Below are 23,993 nucleotides of genomic sequence, written 5' to 3'. Positions count from 1 at the left end.
GGTACATTAAATAATTCATTCATGCTGGTACTTAGTGGCTAACGTAAACGAAAATATGCCTCAGAATTTGAATCTTGACAAAAGTCATGATTAACAGGACGAAAAACAAATCTCAATAAAACATACAGGTAATCGACATCCATGTTCGCTAGTTGAACGATCAGCCACTGTTGCAGTGCATAGCTTTTGGTATAATAATTTATCCAGTGTAGTAACTGTTTGATATCCAGAACTAAATCTTATAAATCTTTGATGACGAAGATTTTTAGAAAAGAAAATGAATACTTAAGTAACAACACTTTCAATTGGTAGGCGAGTGGAATTGTATGAAGCTAACGAATCCAATTTACAGTCGAGAAAAGCCGGGCTTTAAAAGTCTTCGTCCTGTTGGTTCTTATTGGGTGATTCATTCATGAGCATAGTTTCCGCTTTGTTCTCATCCATCCCGAGAGCCATCGTTAGCAGCCGAACCATACACTTGTGCTTTTCCTTTTTGTCTGCACCTGTTGAAGAGGGGGAATTACAATTATAAGATGTTAACAACAATTTATCACGTAAATAAAGACTTACCTTCTTCTGTGACATCCTTTTCGAGCTTCAACTTATCTTGGGCAATCATGAGCATTTCTTCTTCAATCGTACCCTCCATAATCAGCTTATAAATATTTACTGGCTTCGTTTGACCCATTCGGTGGCTTCTGTCTTCGGCTTGCTTATCGTTGTACGGATTGAAATCAATGTCATGGACGATTACCTGGTATTTACAAATAAAAATATAATTTATTCCTTTTATGGAGAGCGATTTTGTAACACCAAACTAACCGTATCGGCTGCCGTCAGGTTGATACCCAGCCCTCCGGCTTTTGTAGAGAGAAGAAAAATGAAAATATTCGGGTCCTGCGTGTACTGATCAATCATTTCCTGCCGATCGGTGACTGCCGTCTGCCCGTCCAATCGTAGGTATTGGTATTTACGGATGTCCAGGTACTTTTCGATGATGTCCAGCATCATTACGAATTGGCTAAAGATCAATACTCGGTGGCCTTCGCTCTTCAATTTCGGCAGCAATTCGTCCAATTGGCGGAACTTACCGGAAGCCACTATCAGCTTATCGGGTATGTGCAGATCGTACAAGCTCTGCAAAATAGAAAGTATCGGCCAATCATATTGGAAAGCAAATGACGCACTTCAACTTACAGTATACTTATCTTTCAGTTGCAACAACTTAAAATCTGACAGGTACGCAATGTCCTGGAACGTTTCGTCGATGTTCTTGTTTTTCCAGTCCGAGTCACCGGCCAGCTTGCGGGCAATTTTTCGTACCTCGGCATCCGAAAAGTAGTATCTAAAAGAAAAATATGTTTGTAACATTTTTAGACAAGTAGGTACCGTAAACTCTTAGGAGAAGTTGATCACTATTTACTATAGTAATATAAACCCCGATGACAAATGTTGTTCTAATGTATGGTACCTATTTAGTTTTTAAATTACATGACTCGATCGTTCCAAAATCCAGATGAATATGAAAACCACACGACAAATAAAGGTACTCAACTCTTTCCCGCCCATGGTTGCTCTGATGTACCACGTCTTTTTTTAGAGTTTACCAACTCACACTCGAGTCGCTCGTGGTTTTGAAATTGCAGCTATTGTTTTCCTCTCAAACACCCGTCCCCACCCTCGCCAACGGGTGGGTTTGGTGAAGAGAATGCTCAATCCGATTCGTACCTTCCTCAAAATTGTCCTTTGCTCGCTTTCTACTTTCAATGTACAATTTTCACACTGCCGTACTACAACGGAACTATCAATTCTATGTAAATCGTTAACTTCACGCATGAAATAATAAAAACATGATTAGTTAAAGAACGAATGTTAGACATCACAAATCTTTATATTTCAGAAATTTCACTTTGTTTTTGATTCATTGTAGATTTTGTGCCTGAAGCTTCCCTAATAAAATGTGTATGATTATTTTGCTTAACGACGTGTTCTTGGTATCATCCAAACCATTTATGGAATAGTTCTAACATTTATGATATTTGTTAATTAGGGTTCCATCTAAGCGAGCGTGTAGGGTAGGACGGGACAAGATCAATCCTCTCCTCAATCCTCAATCAGCACCATTGATGGTGTGAGCACTGTATAGCCTACAGTTTTTATGCTATGTTTATATATGCATTGACGACACGTATGCGTTAAAAAATCTTATGTGAATAATCATTAATGAAACTTTAATTTTTAATGATTAGCTTGCCTAATTTAAAAATTAGTATAAATTATTCCGGTATTTTTCATGCCTTTAAAAAATTTAAAAAAAAATAAGGATCACATAAATTTGTTATCGAAAAATAAGTATGAATCGAATAAGCAACAGCACGTTCCAATTCTAACCTCCATTTCCTCACTCTGCAGAGATCACGAATTTGTTATTAGATCGCGAAATTGAGGCACAGAGAAAATGTTCAAAGTACCGATTTTAGACAGCACTATTTTAGGACAGCAATTTTTGGAGATCTGGGATATATATGAAGCGATGCATTTAGCAACCTGAAGAACTGCAGCTTACACTAATAAAATTCCACACATTTTTATTGACGAATTTCCATGTGAACTTCCACATGATTTTCATGTGGATAACATAAACAGAAGCATACATGAAATTTACGAGTCAAATGAATAGTATGTGGCTTTTATGTGTCCAACACAAAAATTCATGCGTGGGAAACATAAAATTTTTTTTGAAATTTTAGTAGTGTAGAATTAAATGTACATAGATATAAGTTACCCATGAGGATATATTAATAAAAGATCCTTCTCTTCTTTATAGTCGCTGTCGTCTTTTTAATTTGCTCCATTCCTCCCAAGAATAGAATATTCTGTAGGTAACACCTCAAACATAGAAAAAGAATCATAACTCTGTGATCTAGACAACTTTTCTAGATCGCTGTTTAAGGAAAAATCTCATTAATATGGCACAAGGAAAATTTTCCCACAAAATTTAATGTGTCTAGGACTTAACATCCTGATCCTGAATCCTGAACGTTGTTGTTACGTGAAAAATCACGTAGGGTATCTCTTTTTCCTTTACTGTCAATTTTACGTGGCCCTAGTAAACTCTACATGATACCACTTATATGAGGGGTTAGAAGGAAAGGGGTGTAAGTGACTTTGATCGATTCTCTTCATCGACTTTCTCTTTCGTTAATAATTCAGCTGCAAACACATTCCTTGATTCGTGTGCCATTCTGGATGCTATATGAGAACCTCCTTCAAACTATGTGGCAGAAATAGCGCAAAATCTGTTTATAAAGCTGTGACTATCAAAAGAGAAAGTCGCTGAAGAGAATCGATCAAAGTCACTCACACCCCTTTCCTTCTAACCCCCTCATATGTGAACCGAAACTCCTTTCGAAATCGTTAGATTTTTTTAGTGAAGTCTACATGAATTACACATACACAGATTCTATATTCGTTCCACGTAAACCCTAAGTGATTTTCACGTCTGAAAAAAATAAATGAGCTATTCACTCATAGTGCTATACAATATGGCGCTAGTATACATGCCATTGAAATCCAGATTGGTTTGGTCTTTACTGAGATAATTTCGAGTTGCAAGTATAATTAATTAAAATTTTACATAGAGATTAATTTAAGTTGTTTCTTTTGACGTAGGACTACGTCTTTAGTTTCTATACTGGGGGTCACATTCACACAGTGACCTATTGAAAATTAATAAAGTGTTCATTTTAGTAGATAGGTAGATAAATTTCAAATCGTTTGGGTTGTTTAGAATTAAAATCCATATACTATTGACAGAGTTATATGTGGTCAAAACCTGACCTCTTTTCGTAATGTGGTCGATTTTGGTTTTTTGAAATTGCACCCCCAATATGTTGCCGAAAGACGTAATCCTACGTCAAAATCAAAATTCAGACATGTAACGAGAAATCCCAAACATGGACGCAACGATAGAGCGTAAACCGAACACACGACACATTTCGCATGCTCACATGAGCGAGCTCAATACTCGGTTGACCACTCATCTTTTCACCAATGAAAGGAAGGGAGGAGAAAAGCAGCGATAATAAAAACGCTTGCCATATCGTTTTCTTCGTCGTCTGATAGGACTAGGAACTCTAATTAACAATAATTGAAATTTAAAGTTAAAAAGACGCATCTGTGTCACTTGATAAGTTTTACATGTAAACCACACAAATTCAAGAAATATAGATCATTTAAAGTCAAAAGTAAAAAGTCTAAGTTTGCTTCGTCATTTGCGTTTGAACAACGGACGGATAATCGTCGGAGACGACGTATGAGCGCAACAGCACGCATCGCACCAATACAAAGACGACGACGACGAAAACACCCACATCGATCGGAGGAAAGGCTTTCTGCAATAGGCAGGATGACTAGGCCGCCGTCATCGGGTCGACTTGCACTGGTTTGGCCACAATTTGAAAAACTTCATGGGGTTGTACGCAATGGTGACGTAGGACTATGTGGTCTTATATAATAAATCTTATTTGTTATCTGCAGCAGGAGCTTGTGTTTTGTGTAGAAATATGAGTTTGAGCAAGGTTCTCTCTGTTTATACTCTTTAGTATGACGCACTTGACATAGATGGCCCACAGCGACTCACGAAGAGCTACTGATTCCGATCAACAGCGGTGCGCCTTCTTCCTCCTTCCATGGATGTCCGTGTGGGCTGCAGCTTGCTGCTTGTAGGCAGCCTTTCGTTGTGTACTGGAGGACAATGTTCAACGCCACGCACCGAAAGTACTGCTGCTGCTGATGACATCATGATGACCGGAAACCACCACACACGGTGATTGGAACTGAATCCGATCAGCGGTTGAGGCTAGCCTTGATAGCTAGCTGCTTGCGGGAAGCCTTTTGTTGCATACTGAAGAACACCACCACTCACCACGCAGTGATTGAATAAACATCGTTTGGTGAGACCGGAGAATTCAACTTTGAAATCTGTGTTAGGGAAATCGTATTTTGCAGGCAATCGGTGATAATTTTAATTATCAAAGCATTTGTGCAATTTTCAATAGTGACACTTCGAGAAATGATAAAGCCTTAAATTGCGTAGGAATATTTCTGAGCGATTGGTGTTAACATTATTGAAATTGGTCCTTGGGAAGCTGAGTTATTAACGTTCAAAATCTTTCATAATTTGGTTACATGTTCCATTTTCGGTTTTCACAAAGTGTACCCCCATATAGAAATCACAAACGTAGTCCTACGTCAAAACAACCACCCCTTTTCAGGGCCACCAATTCAAAAAAGGAAAGAGTTAAGAACTAAATTTTTTTTTTTTTTAGAGTTGACCAATTGCAGTCTTAATAGGCTAGAATCTCGGTTGGGCTCTCCATGCGATACACAATACTTTCAGACGACTCGAGCTATGGTGCTCGCTAGGTCACTGCAGCTTTTAGGCTCGTATTGTGATCAACTGTGTGTATTAGATTACGACCATAAATCCGGAGAACCCCGAGATCTGGGCGCAATCGCCCCTGCAAACAAACACGTCAATCGTCGGCCTCCCGCGAACAAAAGAACAATCCTGCAAACAAACTATAACAAATCATAGAGGAACTATTCTTCTACCTGTTTGTGTTATTAGTTTTTCCAGACTGAGCCCCAATCCGCGAGAAACCGACAAATGACGTGCCCATCTACAAAAGCAACTACGCTCCAACCTCGAAGCTCTCCGGAAATATGTGATAAATCATGTAAATGTAAATGGAATGCAGTAATGTCCCGATTTTGTCAACCCCTTTTTTTGAAAATGTTTTCCAATGTTCTACAAAACCCATGCCCTGTTTCAGCAATCTTCTTGAACCTATTGCACCAAAGTATGCTTTAAATATCCCTCTTAACGAATGACGAATGAGAAAAATTTAGATTTATGATTATGTGAAATTATTGAAAGAAAGAAATCTGAAGCGCGGAGGGGCTGACAAAATCGGAACATTACTGTATTTAAAATAAATAAATTCATTCTTACATTTTTATGGTTGTTTGATAATTAATTGCTATTATTACCTGCTTAGAGTTGGCTCCTTTAAAATACTGTGTAGAATTTACCTCATTATTCCTCAGTTCTATCGATTTGTGATAGAACCACGCTCAGCATATTATCCTGTAGTACGACTTGGGCATGCACCATGCAAGTAAGTCATCTCTCGGCAAAATGATGGGATATGGGGTGATGGTGAAGGGATATAGAAAACGAATAAAAGAACAGAAAGAAAGGTATTAGTATTGGTTACATTAACCAACCCCCCCTCCCCTCACACACACACACACACACACACACACACACACACACACACACACACACACACACACACAACGAAAAAGAAACATAGATGCACAGACAAACAGAAATAACACATTTAATATTTTTCTCCACAAAACATAGTCACTAAAACACAACCGCCATCTGTTGAGTATCATGTGATGGATAGTACGCTTAACAGATGGCGCTAGTGTGCAGACGTCAAACGCAAGGGAACCGACCGTATTCGATGAACAACCTGTCCAACCGAGTGTTATGTCTGTTTGTCTGTGATAGATGGGTTATTAGGAAAGTACAACTACATTATAACTATTAGTACAATGGATGAACGTTAGTTTCGGGGTCATGTTAGTGTTAGAGTATTGTTAGTATTGACCCGTATTCAGCCCTGTCGGCCCCTCGAACACTAGTCGCAGGCAGTTGTTGTTAGGACATGCGACACTGTCACTGCTACTATGTTAGAGGTATGACCCGTCAAGTTTCGAAGTGCAAAAAAAAAACTGTTAGAACTTTCTTATAAATTAACTTTACACTCAAAGCAAACTATTTACCTTAGCATTACAAAAGCGAATTTAAAATTACTATTTTATTTTATGCTAATAGGGTAAATGTTGGCTTCGGCACCCATTGACTGTTTTCGGCAACCAAAATGTAAACGTTAATTTCACTATGTTTTCCCATCAACGCACTTCCCTGAATGTGTCCAAACGATTGTTTAGCCTTTCAGCTTCAATCTAATTATATTTGAACGATCGAGCAATCCAGTAATGCTACATTTTTCTTCAAATAAAGCATACGCACTACAAAATGGGGTTGATTTCGAGTTGCCGAAAATAGAACAGCTGGTTAACACGCAGTTCTAACGGGAAGGTTGCCGAAGAAAAAGAGGCTGCCGACAATAGTCACACTCACCTGAGAAGTTTGGAGCGTTGTAAAAACGCTTTCAAAACGTTTTGAAAAATTCGGTCGATTGGAATGGATAGAGAAGCAAGCAGCAGATGAATGTAAACAAACAGACACATCATATATGTGCGTGACGCTGAAAAAATGCTAGTAGAAGTGCAGACGCTGCTTAGATTGACGAGAATACGTAAATTCCCCTATTAAAATTATGATTAAACTACAATTTACGGCTCCGTGAAATTAACTCGCATGAACCTTTCAAATCAATGAACTGGAGAAAAACTACAATTTTATCAAATGGCAAAAAAAAATCATAGCGACACTTGACAAATCATCATCAAGCCCCTCATCCTTGGACAGGGTAAAGAGTTAAGAACTAAATTATCAACATATTTGTTCCGTCCACTAGCGGTCCTACGTCAAGCTTCCGTTTGTACCGTTACCCAGATACATACGCTTCTACTTTCTTAGTATGACGACAAGGACTTTAAATCAAGTGGAAGTTAAAGCCGATGCATTTTTGTTAGTGTTCCTGTTCCCGATCCTTGTCTCTGTCGAATTTTATTTCATCATATGTTTAATGCCAATGTGTTTTTTGTCTATTTATGTCTATTGAGAAATAAATAATACATTTTATTTAAATCGAATCGGAATTAAATAATCAGTTGGAATCACCATGCGTTTTATCGGAAGAATCACGTAACTTCTACGTGATAATCCAGCGAGGTTGAAGCTCGCTAAATTGAGTGCCTCCATATTGTAGGGTTGTGACCAAAAAGAGGGAAAGAGATGGTTTACGAGAGACAGATTAAAAGAGTAAGAAGGTGAGGGCACGAAGGCAATATGGAGGGTGAATTATAAACGGGAGTCAGTTGAAATATAGAATTGAAGACGAACAGACGTATTAAGTGTTTTTTCAATAAATATTGAAGACCTCCACCACTGGATCCTACAATTGGCGCAGCCGATAGGTGAGTGAAAAATGTAAGTGCTTAGAAATTTGTTTTTCCTCTAAAATCGTGGTCAAATGATGAAATGGATATTGAGTTGAGTGGGAAATTGTGATAATAGTGTCAGTACAATATTTTTTTTTTCTGTTATGGAAATTTGAAATGATTTTTTTATTAACAATATGGCCGCCTTGATTGTCTGGTGGAAATGTACGTATGCTGTCGGTTGAATGTAATCAAGGAAACAAGCGATGGTCTTAAGGTGAAGAGAGTTCTGAGTTCTGAGCTTGAGTTCTAGTGATAGTTGGGGTGTAGGATCATCATTGTACAGTGTAGTACCGTGTGCCTCGTGATAATAATTGAACAGACGCAGACCACTGAAGACAGGGGCCATTTTTCGTTTTGTATTTTGAATGAAATAGCAGCAATGCTGAGCGAGTGAGATCGAACATTCCGTGCAGTTGTCCAGCGGGTGTGAGCCCGGCAGATAGGCATCGCGGCACGAAGCATGGAGAGGCAAAGTTGGCAGCGGCGGAATGATGGAAAAATAAATGGATTGAGACTGATACTTGTCGTAGTGTGGAGCAACCACGAGCCCGGCAGTACCATAGCAGAGAGAGAGAGAGAGAGAGAGAGAGATAGAGAGTCCGTTCGAACGTCGTAGCAAACCGAGTCCAGTAACGAAACGCTGAGCGAGTGAGACCGAACGTTCAACGCAGTCAGCAAGTGGAAGTGTGAGTCCGATCTCACAGGCATTTTAATACGAAAGATGAATAGAGTGAGAGTCCACTCTCAAAGAGTGTAGCACGCTATAGCAAAAAAAAAGAGCCTGGTAGTCCTATCGTAGCGTGAAGTATCCACGAGCCCGGCAGTACCATAGCAGAGAGAGAGAGAGTCCGTTTGAACGTCGTAGTAAACTGAGTCCAGCAACAGAAAGCTGAGCGAGTAAGACAATACGTTCAACGCAGTCAGCAATTGGAAATGTGAGTCCGATCTTGTCAGAATTGTAGCACATAAGAAACAAGTGGGTCCACTCACAGAGAGTGTAGCACACTGTCTAAGAAAATAAACTGAGACCCTGAGACTGGCACTCTTACCGTAGCGTGGAGCATCCACGAGTCCATTCGAGCCATAGCGGAAAAGTTGTTAAATTGAACGCACGGGGGTGCTAAGCGGTCATTTTTCTGTTGCCAACAATGTTTTACCTATACTCTCACAAAACACGAAAACCACACACATGTGCTATAAGCGATAGCTGTAAGATATGCAATTCAATTGCAAAATGCATATGTGTTGCTTTTGTTTGTTATGGGATAATTATTTATGACCCAGTTAAGAGGGTGCTTTCATACTTGGCAAATCACATAGTGAGAAAATTTGCTGTCTCTCCCGTGATTAAACGTAGTATATGAAGTGAAAAGACTAGCTGATGTTAGGAAAGTGTATGTGCAAGTAAACATTCAACGGGGCCTAAGAAAGCTTGTCTAAAACGTATGTATATGAATGTTTAAAGTAATCGATGGTTCCAATGACAGTGGGGAAACATAAAAGGACATAAACATTTGTTTATGAAAACCAATAATGTGGTCGATGTGGAAAAGTAATAGCAACTATTGTGTTTATCTTTTTCTCGGTTCTGTAGAATCATGGACGATATGGATTGGCCGCTGCAACCCTTCAACGAGGCAGTCGATTCATCAGACCTCAGAAGGGAATGGGAGGAATGGTACCGTTCCTTCGAGCTTATTCTGGAGATGAAACGTATCGAGTCCCAGCATGAGAAACTAGTATTGCTGCTAGCTCGTGGAGGACGTGGATTGCAGCGCATTTTTTACAATTTGCGCCCGGTGCCAGAAGAGGTATACCCTGAACCGGTTCCGGTACCCTTGATACCGAAAGAAATTCCTGAGTACGACAATGCGGTCTTGAGGCTGAGTAAATTTTTCATCGGGAAGCGTAATGTTCGAATCGAACTCGAATTATTCCGTACACTCAAGCAAGCGGAATCTGAACCATTCAGTCGATTTTTACTGAGGTTGCGTACTCAGGCAGCACGCTGCGAATTTCAAGATCGAGAAGAAATCGAGATTTTGCAGCAAGTGACCATGGCAGCGTTTGATGAACGGGTCCGAGACAAAGGGCTCGAAGGTACACTCAACCTTGACGAGATCACCAACTACGCTATGAACAGAGAGATGCTCCTTAAGCAGAAGGAGAAAGCAAAGGTATTGAAGGAAGAACCAGCCGTGGTTGCGGCGGTGAAGCAAGAGTGGGGTACAAGAACAGCATTCCGAGGTAAAGCCAAAGGACGGCCATTCCAGTCGGGACCGAGAAGAATGGGAAGCGAGTGCAATCGTTGTGGTTCGTACCGTCATTCGAGTGAGGATCAAAGTTGCCCAGCCCGGAAGGCTCGCTGCAATAGTTGCGGGAAAATAGGCCACTTCGGTAGGAAATGCCGGGCGGGAATCTACAAGCGATTCGGTCGTCATGAGACCTGGAAGAAACCGAAGGAGGAAGCCAATATCATCACATCGGGAGATGATTGGAACGAAGAACTACCTCGTCGTCCAGTGCCGGAAGATATTCAACAGGTAAATTGATTGTTCACATTTTCAATGAGGGTTTGTAGGATCCCAGTTAAGTTGATGCAGTATGTAAACTCAGCAACAGAAATTGTCAGGAATAAAACAAAAGAGATTAACAATAAAACATTGTTTTACTAGGTGACCTCATACTCCCACAACAATGGAATCATAATGTGTATGATCAACAGTTTTCCCGTTGAATTCCTCATTGACTCTGGAGCTGCGATTAATACCATTACTGAGGAGGTTTGGACAGAACTCCAGAGGAACAAAGTAGAAGTCTTTAAGCGAAACGTCCGCTGTAACCGCCAATTCTCTTCATACGCTAGTGAGAAACCGCTTCGTGTTCTAGCCATTCTTGAGTCCAAAATTTCTGTCAATCCCTCAAAACCGACTACTTATGCGGAGTTTTTCGTGATAGAGGGTGCCAACAAGTCATTATTGAGTAAAACAACTGCTGAAGAGCTGAATGTTCTAAAAGTTGGTTTAGATGTCCACCAAGTAGAAGCAACTGTGAGCCCCTTCCCGAAGTTCCCCAATGTGCAGGTGAAGCTCTCAGTCGATCCCTCCATCCCACTTAGGAAGATCGCTTATCTCAGGATTCCAGAACCCATGAAAGATAAGGTTGATCAGAAGATTCAGGAAATGCTCCAACAGGATATCATTGAGCCGGTTAAAAGCCCACCTGATTGGATTTCACCATTAGTGGTTGTACCCAAGGGTAAAGATGACGTTCGGCTCTGTGTAAATATGAAGTTCCCTAATGAGGCAATTCAACGAGAGCACTATCCGATCCCTGTGATTGACACCTTCTTAAACAAACTTCGTGGAGCAACATATTTTTCAAGACTGGACATGACCTCGGCTTATTACCATATAGAGCTGCATCCGGATTCCCGTTCAGTAACAACGTTCATGACAAACCAAGGGTTGATGCGTTTTAAGCGACTCATGTTCGGGATAAACTGCGCCCCGGAAATTTTTCAACGGGTGATGACGGAAATGTTGGCTGGGATCGACGGAGTTGTAGTTTACATAGACGATGTTGTAATCGCCGGAAGCACGCGCAAGGAACACGACATCAGGTTGCAGAAAGTCCTGTCCGTCTTGGAAAGTAACAATGCGAAACTGAATGTGAAAAAGTGCGTGTTTGGAGTGACAGAGTTGGAAATACTGGGCTTCAAAGTGAGTGCCCTGGGAATATGTCCCTCAGAAGAGAAAATTGAGGCAATTCGAAACTTCCGAACGCCAGAGACAAAAGAGGAAGTTCGGAGCTTTTTAGGGCTTGTGAATTTTGTAGGTCACTTCATTCCAGACCTGTCCACCCGTACCGAGCCCCTTCGAAAGTTCATTCGTGGAGAAGTTGAAACTTTTGGAGAAAGTCAGCAAGCTGCTTTTGATGATCTTCGACAGGAATTAACTACAAAAGTAAGGAAATTGGGGTTTTTTGATCCCAAAGACACGACGGAGCTTTATGTAGATGCCTCCCCAGTAGGCTTGGGAGCGGTGCTAATCCAACGTGACGAAGCAGGGCGGCCCAGAATCATTAGCTTTGCCTCGAAAAGTCTGACAAATGCTGAACGAATGTATCCTCAGACGCAGAGAGAGGCACTAGCTGTAGTATGGGCGGTAGAAAAGTATTACTTGTACTTATTTGGACTTCGTTTTACGATCTTCACGGATCATAAAACGCTTGAATACATCTTTGAAGGGAAGTACAGAGATGGAAGGCGAGCTTGTTCACGAGCGCAGAGCTGGGCTTTACGCCTTCAGCCCTACGACTTTCAAATAAAGTATATTCAGGGAACGAGCAACATATCAGATGTTCTATCTCGTTTGTGTACCAAGAAAGATGCACCGTTTGATGAAAATACCCAACACTTCCTCTGTGCAATTGGGGAGTCACCGGTGGCTATAACAATTGATGAGATCCGTAATGAGACCGTACGTGATTCGACGCTTACGGGAGTTATTGAAGCTATGAAGTCACAGAATTGGCCATCAAATCTTTTTCGATACCAGGCGTTCAGTAAAGAATTAGGATTGATTGATGGTGTCGTGGTACGTGAGGACAGGATTGTATTACCACTGAAGCTACGTCGTCGAGCGTTAGAGATTGCACACCGTGGACATCCCGGGATTGTAGCAATGCGTCGGAATTTACGACATTACTTATGGTGGCCATGCATGGATAGAGATGTCTGCAGTACTGTGAAGGAATGTGTGGGATGTTCCGCTGTTAGCAGCTTAGGTCCACCTGAACCCATGAGTCGCAAAACAATGCCGGAAAGGGCTTGGCAAGATATCGCCATTGACTTTCTGTCAGCCAAAGAGTTCGCTACGTTTTTAGTTGTAGTGGATTACTACAGTCGGTATCTTCATGTTGTGGAAATGAGGAGCACGACTGCGTGCAAGACAATAGAAGCACTTGAGCGGATTTTCAAAGACCACACGTATCCCGAGACGATTCGATCGGACAATGGTCCACCGTTCTCCAGCGAAGAGTTTTCTCTATTTTGTGTCAGCAGGAATATCAAGTTGGTGAATGCCATACCTTATTGGCCTCAGATGAATGGCTTGGTCGAACGGCAGAACCAAGGGATTTTGAAGGCGCTACGGATTTCCAAAGCTCTTAAAACAGATTGGAGGAAGAGTCTCGAGGAGTACATTTACATGTACAACACCACTCCCCATTCGGTTACTGAGAAAGCCCCCCTGGAGCTGCTAACTGGACGCCCCGTTAAGGATCTGTTGCCATCACTGCGGACAGATCCGCATTGGAGCCGAGATGAACACATTCGAGAAAACGACGCGATGAAAAAAATGCAAGGCAAACTTTACGCAGATCATCGTAGACACGCTAAAGAGTCTGATATAATTACCGGTGACATAGTGATGATGAAGAGTTACGAATCTGGCAAGCTCGAACCAACCTTCAAAATGGAGAAGTTTACTGTCCTTGAACGAGCCGGTAATGATACAATCATTGTTAACGAAGACGGAGTGAAATACCGGCGCCCAGTTGCTCACTTAAAAAAGTGGCCATCATCTTCCACCACCTCTGATTCTTCTACAGGTCTCCAGCAACCCTCGAAACAGCAATCATCGGAAGAAGGAACCTCGCAGACGCCACCACACATGTCCACGGAAAAGTACCTAACAAGTGAGAAGGAGGATGCAGTTGACCTCGAGAAGCCTTGCCTGTCACGGAAACGAATGAAGCAGCCAGACGGAGAGAGTCGCCCTGTCAGAACAAAAAAAGTGCCTAAACGATATACTTGATTTTTTTACATTTTGTTTTCTTTATTTTTTTTTGTAGAGAGTAGGAGAAGGATGTAGGGTTGTGACCAAAAAGAGGGAAAGAGATGGTTTACGAGAGACAGATTAAAAGAGTAAGAAGGTGAGGGCACGAAGGCAATATGGAGGGTGAATTATAAACGGGAGTCAGTTGAAATATAGAATTGAAGACGAACAGACGTATTAAGTGTTTTTTCAATAAATATTGAAGACCTCCACCACTGGATCCTACACATATGAGAATCACGTAAGTCTTACGTGAAAAATGCGATGGAAAAAATCTATGTGTATTTTCACATAGCATTGATATGATGATTATTTTGAGTGTAGACCATTTTTTGAAATTATACATTGAACCAACGGGAAAGGTATTTAACCTGAAAATTAAGGTAACCTCTTCAAAATAGGAATCAAATAAGGTTCACGTGCCACACATAAAACTTAATGACATGGTAATGAATTCCATTGGTTCACTCGTCCAGTCCACATGTCATCCTGGTAAAGGTTAAGTGAAATTCACGTAGGTTGAAATTTTTTTTCGTCGTATTTGTAATTCAAAAATGGCTACTATACGGTTAATGTACTTCAATTTCGAGATCATCACTGCCAACTATTAAATAATGTAAGTGTTAGTGAATTTTCCAAGAATGCAATCATTTAACGACTCAAATAAATCGAAATATAAATCTTAAAGTCTATCACCAATTCACTTTATGATTACTACAAAATCCAGTAACATTTACTTGCTGATTCCCGTAACTTTTAAGTGATGCCAATTTGAAGATCATCGAAAAGTCCGATAAAATTTAGTTGAAAATCAATTGATTTCTATTTGAATCACTCAAACGTAATATTCACATGAAAAGTATGATGGAAAATACCTACATTGAAACGAAATCCAATGGTAAAAATACTATATTGCTTGTTTAAATTAAATACCCTCACCAATAGTTTTTTGCAAAAAACAATTTCATTTAATTTTATTATTATTTCTATCAAAATTACTATGCATTTTGAGCAAGCATAGTAGTTTTTCCAGAATCATAGTAAATTTGTTAACATTCATAGTCAACTATACTGAATTCATAGTAGATTTAACGATAATAAGCGTGGTTATATTGAGAATAAGTTTTTTCTGCAAAATAGTATTCCTAACTATGGTCCTTGTTTCAGTGTATTCAGGTGAATTTTACGTAACTTTATGTTGCAGTGTAGACTTGGACAACTTTCAAGATCTCAATGTAAAATAGCCAGAATATTGGGTTTAGAACTTTTTTCGAAAGCTTTGCGCAGTGGCGATATCGTAACCAATGAGGTTCATCCGAGGTGCGATTATTGCTAGTTGAAAAAAAACTTTTTTCGAAATCTCTGAAAATTTATGATATGAAAATATTAGATTCCGTCAACAGTTAACGTTTCCATATGTTCGCAACTCTTCTTGTCAGACTTTACTCTGAGTTTTTATTGTCAAATTCTTCATTGATCGTAAAAAAGTGACTGTAGTGACTAAATTTTAAGGAATAGTGACTTTAGTAACTTTTTGATGAAAATAGTGACTGCCTGTGATTCCGCACACTGCCGCTGAAATGCTACTATGTCAGACTCAACCACGAGTATAAGCGGTTAAGTCGTCTCTGTTTTCAACGCCATCAAAGGAGGATTCAACGGCGGCTAAAATCACACCCGAAATCCTTCTGGAACTTCGTAAATGAGCAACGCAGGGAAGTCGGCTTACCCTCTTCCATGATTTTTAATGGTGAAACTGCTGGCAATCAACAAGGCATTTGCAACCTGTTCTCTGCCAAATTTGCTAGTGTGTTTGAAGCCGAGCAATTCTCCGCTTATCTCATTACTTCCGCGGCCAGTAATGTTCCTTTGGTCACTACAGATACGATTTCTAGAGCAGCATCTAAACTTAAGATTTCAGCTAAGACTGGACCCGAAGGTGTTCCGTCGATTATTCTTAAAAAGAACATCACTTGTCTTTTAGATCCACTGCGCCGCATATTCCAGCTCTCACTCTTTCCAGCGGCATCATTCCGTCTTGCTGGATGACTGCGGATATGTTTCCTGTTCATAAAAAGGGTAGCAAACGCGACGTAAACAACTACCGGGGAATCACGTCGCTGAGTGCTGTATCAAAACTTTTTGAATTGGTTGTCATAGAGTCCCTAAATGCGCATTGCAAGCAATATCTAAGTATAGATCAACACGGATTCATAACTGGGCGCTCCACAACTACGAACCTGCTGTGCCTAACGTCTTACATCACAGACAGTTTGATTGCTCGGACCCAAACGGACGTTATCTACACAGATCTTACGGCAGCCTTCGATAAGCTGAACCACGAAATTGCGATCGCTAAGCTTGATAGACTAGGGATCGGTGGAAATCTTTTGAGATGGTTTCGTTCATACCTCACGGAGCTCACTTTGGGTACTTGTCACAAAGTCCAGTATACCTCAGGGTAGCCATCTGGGACTATTGGTATTTCTCCTTTACTTCGACGACGTTCACCATGTTTCACAGGGCCACGATTATCGTTTGCAGACGATCTGAAAGTTTTTCTGTGCATCCGCTCACTCGCTGACTGCCGTTCTCTCCAAAATCAGATTGAAATCTTTGCTGAATGGTGTAGTCTAAACAGACTGGTGGTCAACCCAGCTAAGTGTACTCTTGGCTTTGTATTCAAGATTACTAAGAACTTCACAGACATTTACTGCTTGAAACCGCTCTATTGCTCTCTCGTACGATCTACGTTTGAATACTGCTCTGCAGTCTGGAGCCCAAACTACAATAATGGGGCCGAGCGAATTGAATCTGTGCAACGACGTTTTCTTCGCTTCGCACTCCGTAAGCTGCCTTGGAGATAGCCACTTCGTCTTCCAAGCTACGAGAATCGCTGCCAATTGATCAATGTCGAGCCCTTACGTATCCGAAGAGATGTTTTCAGAGCCTTAACCGTCGCCGATACTCTGCAAGGAAGAATGGACTACGAAGCAATTCTGCAACAAGTGAACATTAATGTTCAACCTCGATCACTACGCAACAGTCTTATGCTGAGACTTCCACTTCTTCGAACTAATTATAGCTTAGGGAGCGCTATTTATGGCTTGCAGCGAGTGTTCAACCGAGTAGCGTCGATGTTCGATTTCCACTTGACACGGAATATGCTTCGCCGAAGATTATCTGCCTTTTTTGCTGACCGAAGGCGCTCCAGCTAAGTGTAACAGTTTAGACTTATACATTTTTAGTAACTAAGACAATGCTTTCCTTGTTATTTTTGTTTGTAAAATCTGTATTTTTTATAACACATCATTGGGACTATTTCTAGTGTGTTGATGCAAACATAAGAAATAAACAAATAAACAAATATACTTGACAATAGTGACCAAGCCACTAAAAAAGTGACCTGCTACCGGCCCTGCGCGCCATAAATCTATGTGGACGGCGCATAATTTCTCAATGTTTGCATCAGCTGTCTTAGATTGGCAGATACTAGAGCCAAAGAAGCAAAGAACCAACAACCGCTGCCACCGGAGTGGACAAGATCGGCATCCGGGGCAAGTATATGAAACATATAACATAAAGTTTAAGGTTGCTAAGTGCAGAGAATAAGCAAATGAAAGACATTAAAAACGTGTTGCCTAAACCGGAACATCACTGTATCTCAAGAAAGTTGCATTATACCTAATTGACTTCATCAAATTAATAAGGAATGATTTCCGTAGTGCGAAACAACAACTGGTACTCACCTCAGAAGCAACGGATGATTGGCCAGCTTTCGCATCTCCATCATAATGGACATTCCGCTAATTACGGTTGTGCTTTTCATCACACCCGTCGCATTTTGATATTCACTTATCAGGTCCAGATATTTCTCCTTCTGCGAGTCTAACATGGGTATTTTCATCTACAACAATAAACGTCAAATGCATTAGTGTTGCCCTATACTGCTGGTGGACGCATAACTGTCCCATGCTACAAAAAAAAAGTCGATTTGTTCCACTTGAATAATGACCGGTACTTTTCCCATTGGAACAATTAAAAAACACTAGGTTGCTTTATAAATCAAACTTTCAAAATCATAAGGGTCTAGCTGCGATGATCGATTCCCTACGTCGATTTACTTTTTTGAATTGATGGGGTTAGAAGGAAAGGGGTGTAAGTGACTTTGATCGATTCTCTTCATCGACTTTCTCTTTCGTTAATAATTCAGCTGCAAACACATTCCTTGATTCGTGTACCATTCTGGATGCTAGATGAGAACCTCCTTTATGTGGTAAAAATAGCGCAAAATCTGTTCATAAAGCTGTGGCTATCAAAAGAAAAAGTCGATGAAGAGAATCGATCAAAGTCACTTACACCCCTTTCCTTCAAATCTCCTCAATTGTAATAAACAGCATGTTTATGTAATATTCCTCGTGATATTCCAAACGTACATATTAAACTACGGCGTTAAGCATTAAAACCTAAAAATTGTCGAAATGGGACAGGTATGCGTTTACCGCCATTATATACAAGAACGATATAAAATTACAATGGTTTCCGTCTTTGGGGGCAAAAAGCTCAGCACGTCTTTCTTCAGACGCCGTAAAATAAACGGCTTCATAATTTGCTTCGCTCGCTCGATCTGGTTCTTTTCAAACGTCGTTTGATCCTCGCCACTATCTTTTGATTTCTTTAAATTAAAAAGATTCTCAATTAATAAAGGAATTTTTATGCTGACATCTTTGAAAAGCTTACAATTCGTTGGAACAGTGCCTTGATGTCTTCCACCTTTCCTCCAAATAGTTTTGGCATAACAAAGCACAAAAGAGACATCAATTCCAGAAGGTTGTTTTGAAGCGGCGTGCCGGTCATCAGAATGCGCCGATCCGCCCGAATTCTTAACAAATTCTCGTACCGCTGCGAGGTCATGTTCTTCAGCATATGGGCTTCGTCGAATACCACATACTGAAATTGTGTGACTCGCCACATTTTCTTCTCCTCGCCCGAAGCACCCATCATGTGGTAGGTCGTTAGGACGACATCCACATCGGAAATGCCATTCTTGGCCCAATCGATTCGAATCATCCGGCGTTCCTCCTGACTTCCGTAGTATTTCATGACAATTAACTCCGGACACCACTTTCTAAGCTCATTATCCCAGTTATCCAGGGTCGACGAAGGTACCACAATTAGCTGCGGATGTTTGATAAGGTCGTTTTCCTTCAACCAAGCTAGAAAGGCAATCACTTGGATCGTCTTGCCGAGTCCCATCTCATCTGCCAGAATAGCATTCATATCGTTACGATGCATCACGGACAGCCAGTTAAGGCCGAGCAACTGGTACTCAGCGAGTTTGAATCCGTCCGGAATGTTGGACGGTTGCGCAACCCGTCCACCGTCAGTGGCAATAGCTGCTTCCAACTTTTGACACATCTTCCTACATTTGTTCATGATGGTCACGAGATTGTTTCTTCTGGCCATGTACTCTTGGGTGTGGTTCAGAATGTCTGTTTGGAGATGTTTGTGAGATTTAAGTTTATCTACCAATTCGTCCCAACTTTTGAACGGCCGGAGCTCAGTGAGAAAATCCACTTTCCTTGTTGATAATGTTTTCACAGTGATTAACTCGTTAACCGTGGCATTGTTAAGGAATTCAAAAACACCCTTTCGGTCCTTTGACATGCCATAATTGCAACCATCATCACTATCGTCATCGCTGTCGAAAACCTTTTCCTTTTGCCTTCCGGATTCATCCTCACTGTCACTTCCTCCATCATCCTGATTGGTACGACGCTTTTTCGCCGGATGTACCTGTTTTTGAGCGCTGCTATTTGCTTTTTGAGCCGGCGAAGGTTCAAAGGTGCGTTTCTTAGTGGTCGTGTGCGATTTCAAGTCCTCCAATGTCTTTTCCACACTCCACTGATTCCGAACAAGAGTATCCTGAACGAGCATCGTGTCCACATCGGGTCGTTCGGCACGTACTTTTTGCAGACAGAGCTCCTTATCTCTGACGGTGAGCACCGGAGCTGATGAAGTACCATTTACCGGACTTGTTGGACTGGCACTGGTTGAAACTGCCCCAACCGCCGGAATAGGAATTGGCGATGCAATCACCTTGTCCGTCAGCACCTTTGTGGGAATATTGCATTCACTTTCGCTTCCACTGTCCACTAGTGCTTGTATACGCTGCCGTCCTGGCACTTTCTCCAGTTTTAAATCGCCTGAAATTATTACAAAAAAGGTTTTTTGCAACCTACTGAAAATTTTCAAAATTGCAAAAACAACCATGCAGTGCCAACATTTCAAAGGGGCGTAATTGCATTTGTAAACAATGGCTTTAGTCGTCGACTTCTCGCGAATGAAAGCTCACTCATGAAAATGAATGACACCAGCATACAGAGGTATGTTTCCTATATCAGCTAGCATTTGTAATTTGGAGGGGTGGGTTTTAATTTGCGAGAAATCGACGTCTAAAGCCATTGTTTACAAAAGCAATTACGCCCCTTTGAAATGTTGGCACTGCATGAACTACTAAACGCGACCACTGTTTTTTTTGTTTACTTTAAAGAATCTAACTTTGAAACCGAAAGACGTCGCACAGCGCGTATAGAATACCCAGAAAATGACGCACAGCGAAAAACTGTAAACACAGCGACTGAAACAGCTGCTGGAGCGAAAGGTTGGAGAAAGAAGGCAATGATGGCCAATGGCCCTTTGAAAGTAGAAGAGATGAGGGACGAGCCGCATCACTGGCAGAAACCGCTACTCCTCTTACCTGCACTGGGACTCGAAGGAACTGCACCATCGGCAGCGCTGTGGGTCGGTTTACGATACTGACGGAGGGACATCCCACTGCTGGTATCACTTCCAGCAATAAAAAATAAAACTTTTACTTAAACGCAAAAAAAAAGAACACAAAGCCTAAACTTCAAGAGATCATGGAATATTTCCACGAAAAAACACGAACACGACGCCAAGATGCAATGAGAAGGAACACCAGTTTTCCCGTCGAGATTTGACGCAAATTTCAACTCTAAATTTCACCGCCAATTTTCAGCAATTTCCGACGAATTACACTGCTGAAATGTTACGGCATAAACGATTATTCGATTAATAGTATTTTAAGTACCACGCAACACACTTTTTACGGGAAAAATACCGGATTCGAATCGATTTCGCAACATGGAGCATCCATGGGATGGAAAATGCTTCGCGAGTAGAATTCTGTGAAAGTCAGATCGAACAAACTCGATGCTTAAAGAAGATGATGGAACAGTAAGTCAAAAATTTGACAGCTTGCAGGTCGACAATGGGGTTTCGACTTGTTGATCGAATATAGAAAAGAGGTACAGGAACTCGTTCACATAATATCAGGCATAACATTTGATAATGGCACAAAAGCATTTGTAAACAAAATTTCTAAGGCCCTTTACACGCGAACCAAAGTACGCCCACCCTAATAAAAAAAATACCATAAACGAACGATTACCCAAATTGTCAAACTTTTCCACAAATGGTTTGGATTATATCCCAAACACGTCGTTAAGCAAAATAACCATTCGAATGTTATTAGGGCACGCAAACCAACAACAACATCGGATAGAGGCAACTATCACCTTTCCGAAAGTGGTATTGGTTTGCGTGAGCGTACTTTTGTTCAAGTGTAAAGGGCCTTAGAAAGTTTGTTTACAAATGCTTTTGTGCCGTTATCAAATGTTAGCATCACTACTAGCATTTTCACCAAATGTACTAGAATATTTTGGTTCTATCTCTTTCACTCTACTCAAAACTGAAATGCATAAAAAAAATGACAAAATGATACGCACTCTTTGCACACTGTCAAAGAATCATTGTACACAAAATCAACTTTGTTCAAATCAAAACAAAAACACTAACCCATCTGGTGGATGATGGCACAAGCTTCCAAGAAAATTCTATTACAGTGAACCACATTATTTAAATGGATTTCTTCGCCAGTAAGTCGTCTGTCACTTCGTTTGTGCACAAACGAAGTGACAGACGGAGCGGCTCGAAAACTTTGGTGACTAACCTGCTATTGCAATTTTTCAGTGTACCACATGGCAACACCACTACTACTGGATTGTACCACATGGCAACACTACTACTAGATTGAACTAGCATTTTCACCAAATGTACTAGAATGTTTTGGTTCTATCTCTTTCACTCTACTCAAAACTGAAATGCATAAAAAAAATGACAAAATGATACGCACTCTTTGCACACTGTCAAAGAATCATTGTACACAAAATCAACTTTGTTCAAATCAAAACAAAAAAACTAACCCATCTGGTGGATGATGGAACAAGCTTCCAAGGAAATTCTATAACAGTGAACCACATTATTTAAATGGATTTCTTCGCCAGTTAGTCGTCTGTCACTTCGTTTGTGCCAATAGGCTACCCGCATAAACGCGAACCATAAATTGACCTTACCTAAAATGGTTAAAAATTGTTTATAATCCCTGCTAAACTTTAACTGAAATGGTTATGGAACTTTATATGAACGTTTAATGATAAAGTTTCAACCTTATGTATTATGGTTTTTTGGAACTGGACCTTACAAATAATGGGTTGTTAAGAACCATTACCGTTCCAAATTCTTGTTTTCTCCATACATTTTCGGAAAGAGAACTATATTAGAACCTTTAAACTTATGGCTTGAGAACTTTAATGGTAATGGTTATGGTAGTCAGTAAGGTCCACGAATGGTTTTGTAACATCGATCAACTTTATGTGGAATATATCGCGAATTGGTTGCCTGTAATTTAATGATTACCAATTCATGATATATTCCACGTAAAGTTGAGCGATAATACAAAACCATTAATGGACCTTACTGACTACCATAACCATTACCATTAATGTTCACAAATCATAAGTAAAAACGTTCTTATATAGTTCTCTTTCTGAAAATGTATGGAGAAAACAAGAATTTGGAATGGTAATGGTTCTTAACAACCCATTATTTGTAAGGTCCAGTTCCAAAAACCCATAATACATAAGGTTGAAACTTTATCATTAAACGTTCATGTAAAGTTCCATAACCATTTCAGTTAAAGTTTAGCAGGGATTATAAACAATTTTTAACCATTTTAGATAAGGTCAATTTATGGTTCGCGTTTATGCGGGTAGTCAAGTAGTGAGCCAATTTAAAATCGTTAGTTTCGTATTGATTGTTGGTATTACTGACGTATCATTTTATTTTTTTTTCAAACAGATTCTAACTTTGTGAATATTAACATTTTCTGGATTTCTGCATTTACAATGGGCAAATCAAAGTTGTCACTCGTGGAGAATAGAAGAACTATGAAAGTGATGATGGTTTCAAAATTTTCCACGGGGAAGTATACGAGTGCAATCTTAAAATGCTTTTATTTTGAAAATGGAGCATTTTATTTAAATCTGGTTACTGCTACAGTGGTAGAAAAGCGGAAATCTATGTTTACACCTAAAAATCTGAAAAGAAATTAAGTTTTCTGTATTATATGTCTATTGAGTAGTCCTGAAGTTTTCTACTAACGTAGCACTAACCAGATTTAAATAAAATGCTCCATTCACAAAATAAAAGCATTTTAAGATTGCACTCGTATACTTCCCCGTGGAAAATTTTGAAACCATCATCACTTTCATAGTTCTTCTATTCTCCACGCGTGCCAACTTTGATTTGCCAATAAATCGCCATTACTTTTTTTTTACTGGTGACATCTGTTGGGAAAATCAACCATGTTGGTCATTCCGAGGGTAATTCATTGTTAGCAAAGAAACTTCCTTGTGAACTGGCAGCGCTTCCATGTTCTACTACAACTTTTGAAATTCGACCAGCAGTCTGAACCCAGCCCGGGTCCGAAGACTGACAGTTGTTTCCAAAAACTGAAGCCGAAGACTCGGCCGAAGGAGGAGTGATTCCGAATTCAAAGTTTCATTAATCAACAAAATA

At 40.3% G+C, this 23,993-nt stretch overlaps 1 protein-coding gene and 1 pseudogene across 1 annotated transcript; one reads left to right on the top strand and one right to left on the bottom strand.

Moving 5' to 3' along the window:
• Etl1 lies at nt 1–21,255 on the bottom strand. Its single transcript, XM_065237528.1, has 8 exons — nt 20,812–21,255; nt 18,792–20,257; nt 18,586–18,726; nt 17,801–17,958; nt 1,198–1,345; nt 823–1,137; nt 571–754; nt 1–503 (listed from the first exon to the last, which is right to left on the bottom strand). Exons 1-8 carry the CDS (start codon nt 20,882–20,884, stop codon nt 370–372), a joined length of 2,619 nt encoding a protein of 872 aa, XP_065093600.1. The 5' UTR covers nt 20,885–21,255; the 3' UTR covers nt 1–369.
• LOC135714318 (U4 spliceosomal RNA) lies at nt 15,327–15,438 on the top strand (annotated as a pseudogene).
• Nucleotides 21,256–23,993: the final 2,738 nt, after the last annotated feature.

Source organism: Ochlerotatus camptorhynchus, unplaced genomic scaffold (assembly GCF_037179485.1).
Source record: "Ochlerotatus camptorhynchus isolate MF236.1 unplaced genomic scaffold, CSIRO-AGI_Acam_v1.1 ptg000043l, whole genome shotgun sequence".
Taxonomy (NCBI): domain Eukaryota; kingdom Metazoa; phylum Arthropoda; class Insecta; order Diptera; family Culicidae; genus Ochlerotatus; species Ochlerotatus camptorhynchus.
The sequence above is the reverse complement of the archived record's forward strand: the minus strand, read 5'-3'. Positions and strand labels throughout refer to the sequence as shown.

Coding starts and splice junctions, on each gene's coding strand:
- Etl1 (XM_065237528.1), bottom strand. CDS start 20,884: ATGTCCCTCCGTCAGTATCGTAAACCGACCCACAGCGCTGCCGATGGT. Junction 17,959..18,585: donor CCCCAAAGACGGAAACCATT/GTAATTTTATAT, acceptor TTATTGTTGTAG/ATGAAAATACCCATGTTAGA. Junction 504..570: donor AAAGGATGTCACAGAAGAAG/GTAAGTCTTTAT, acceptor CCTCTTCAACAG/GTGCAGACAAAAAGGAAAAG.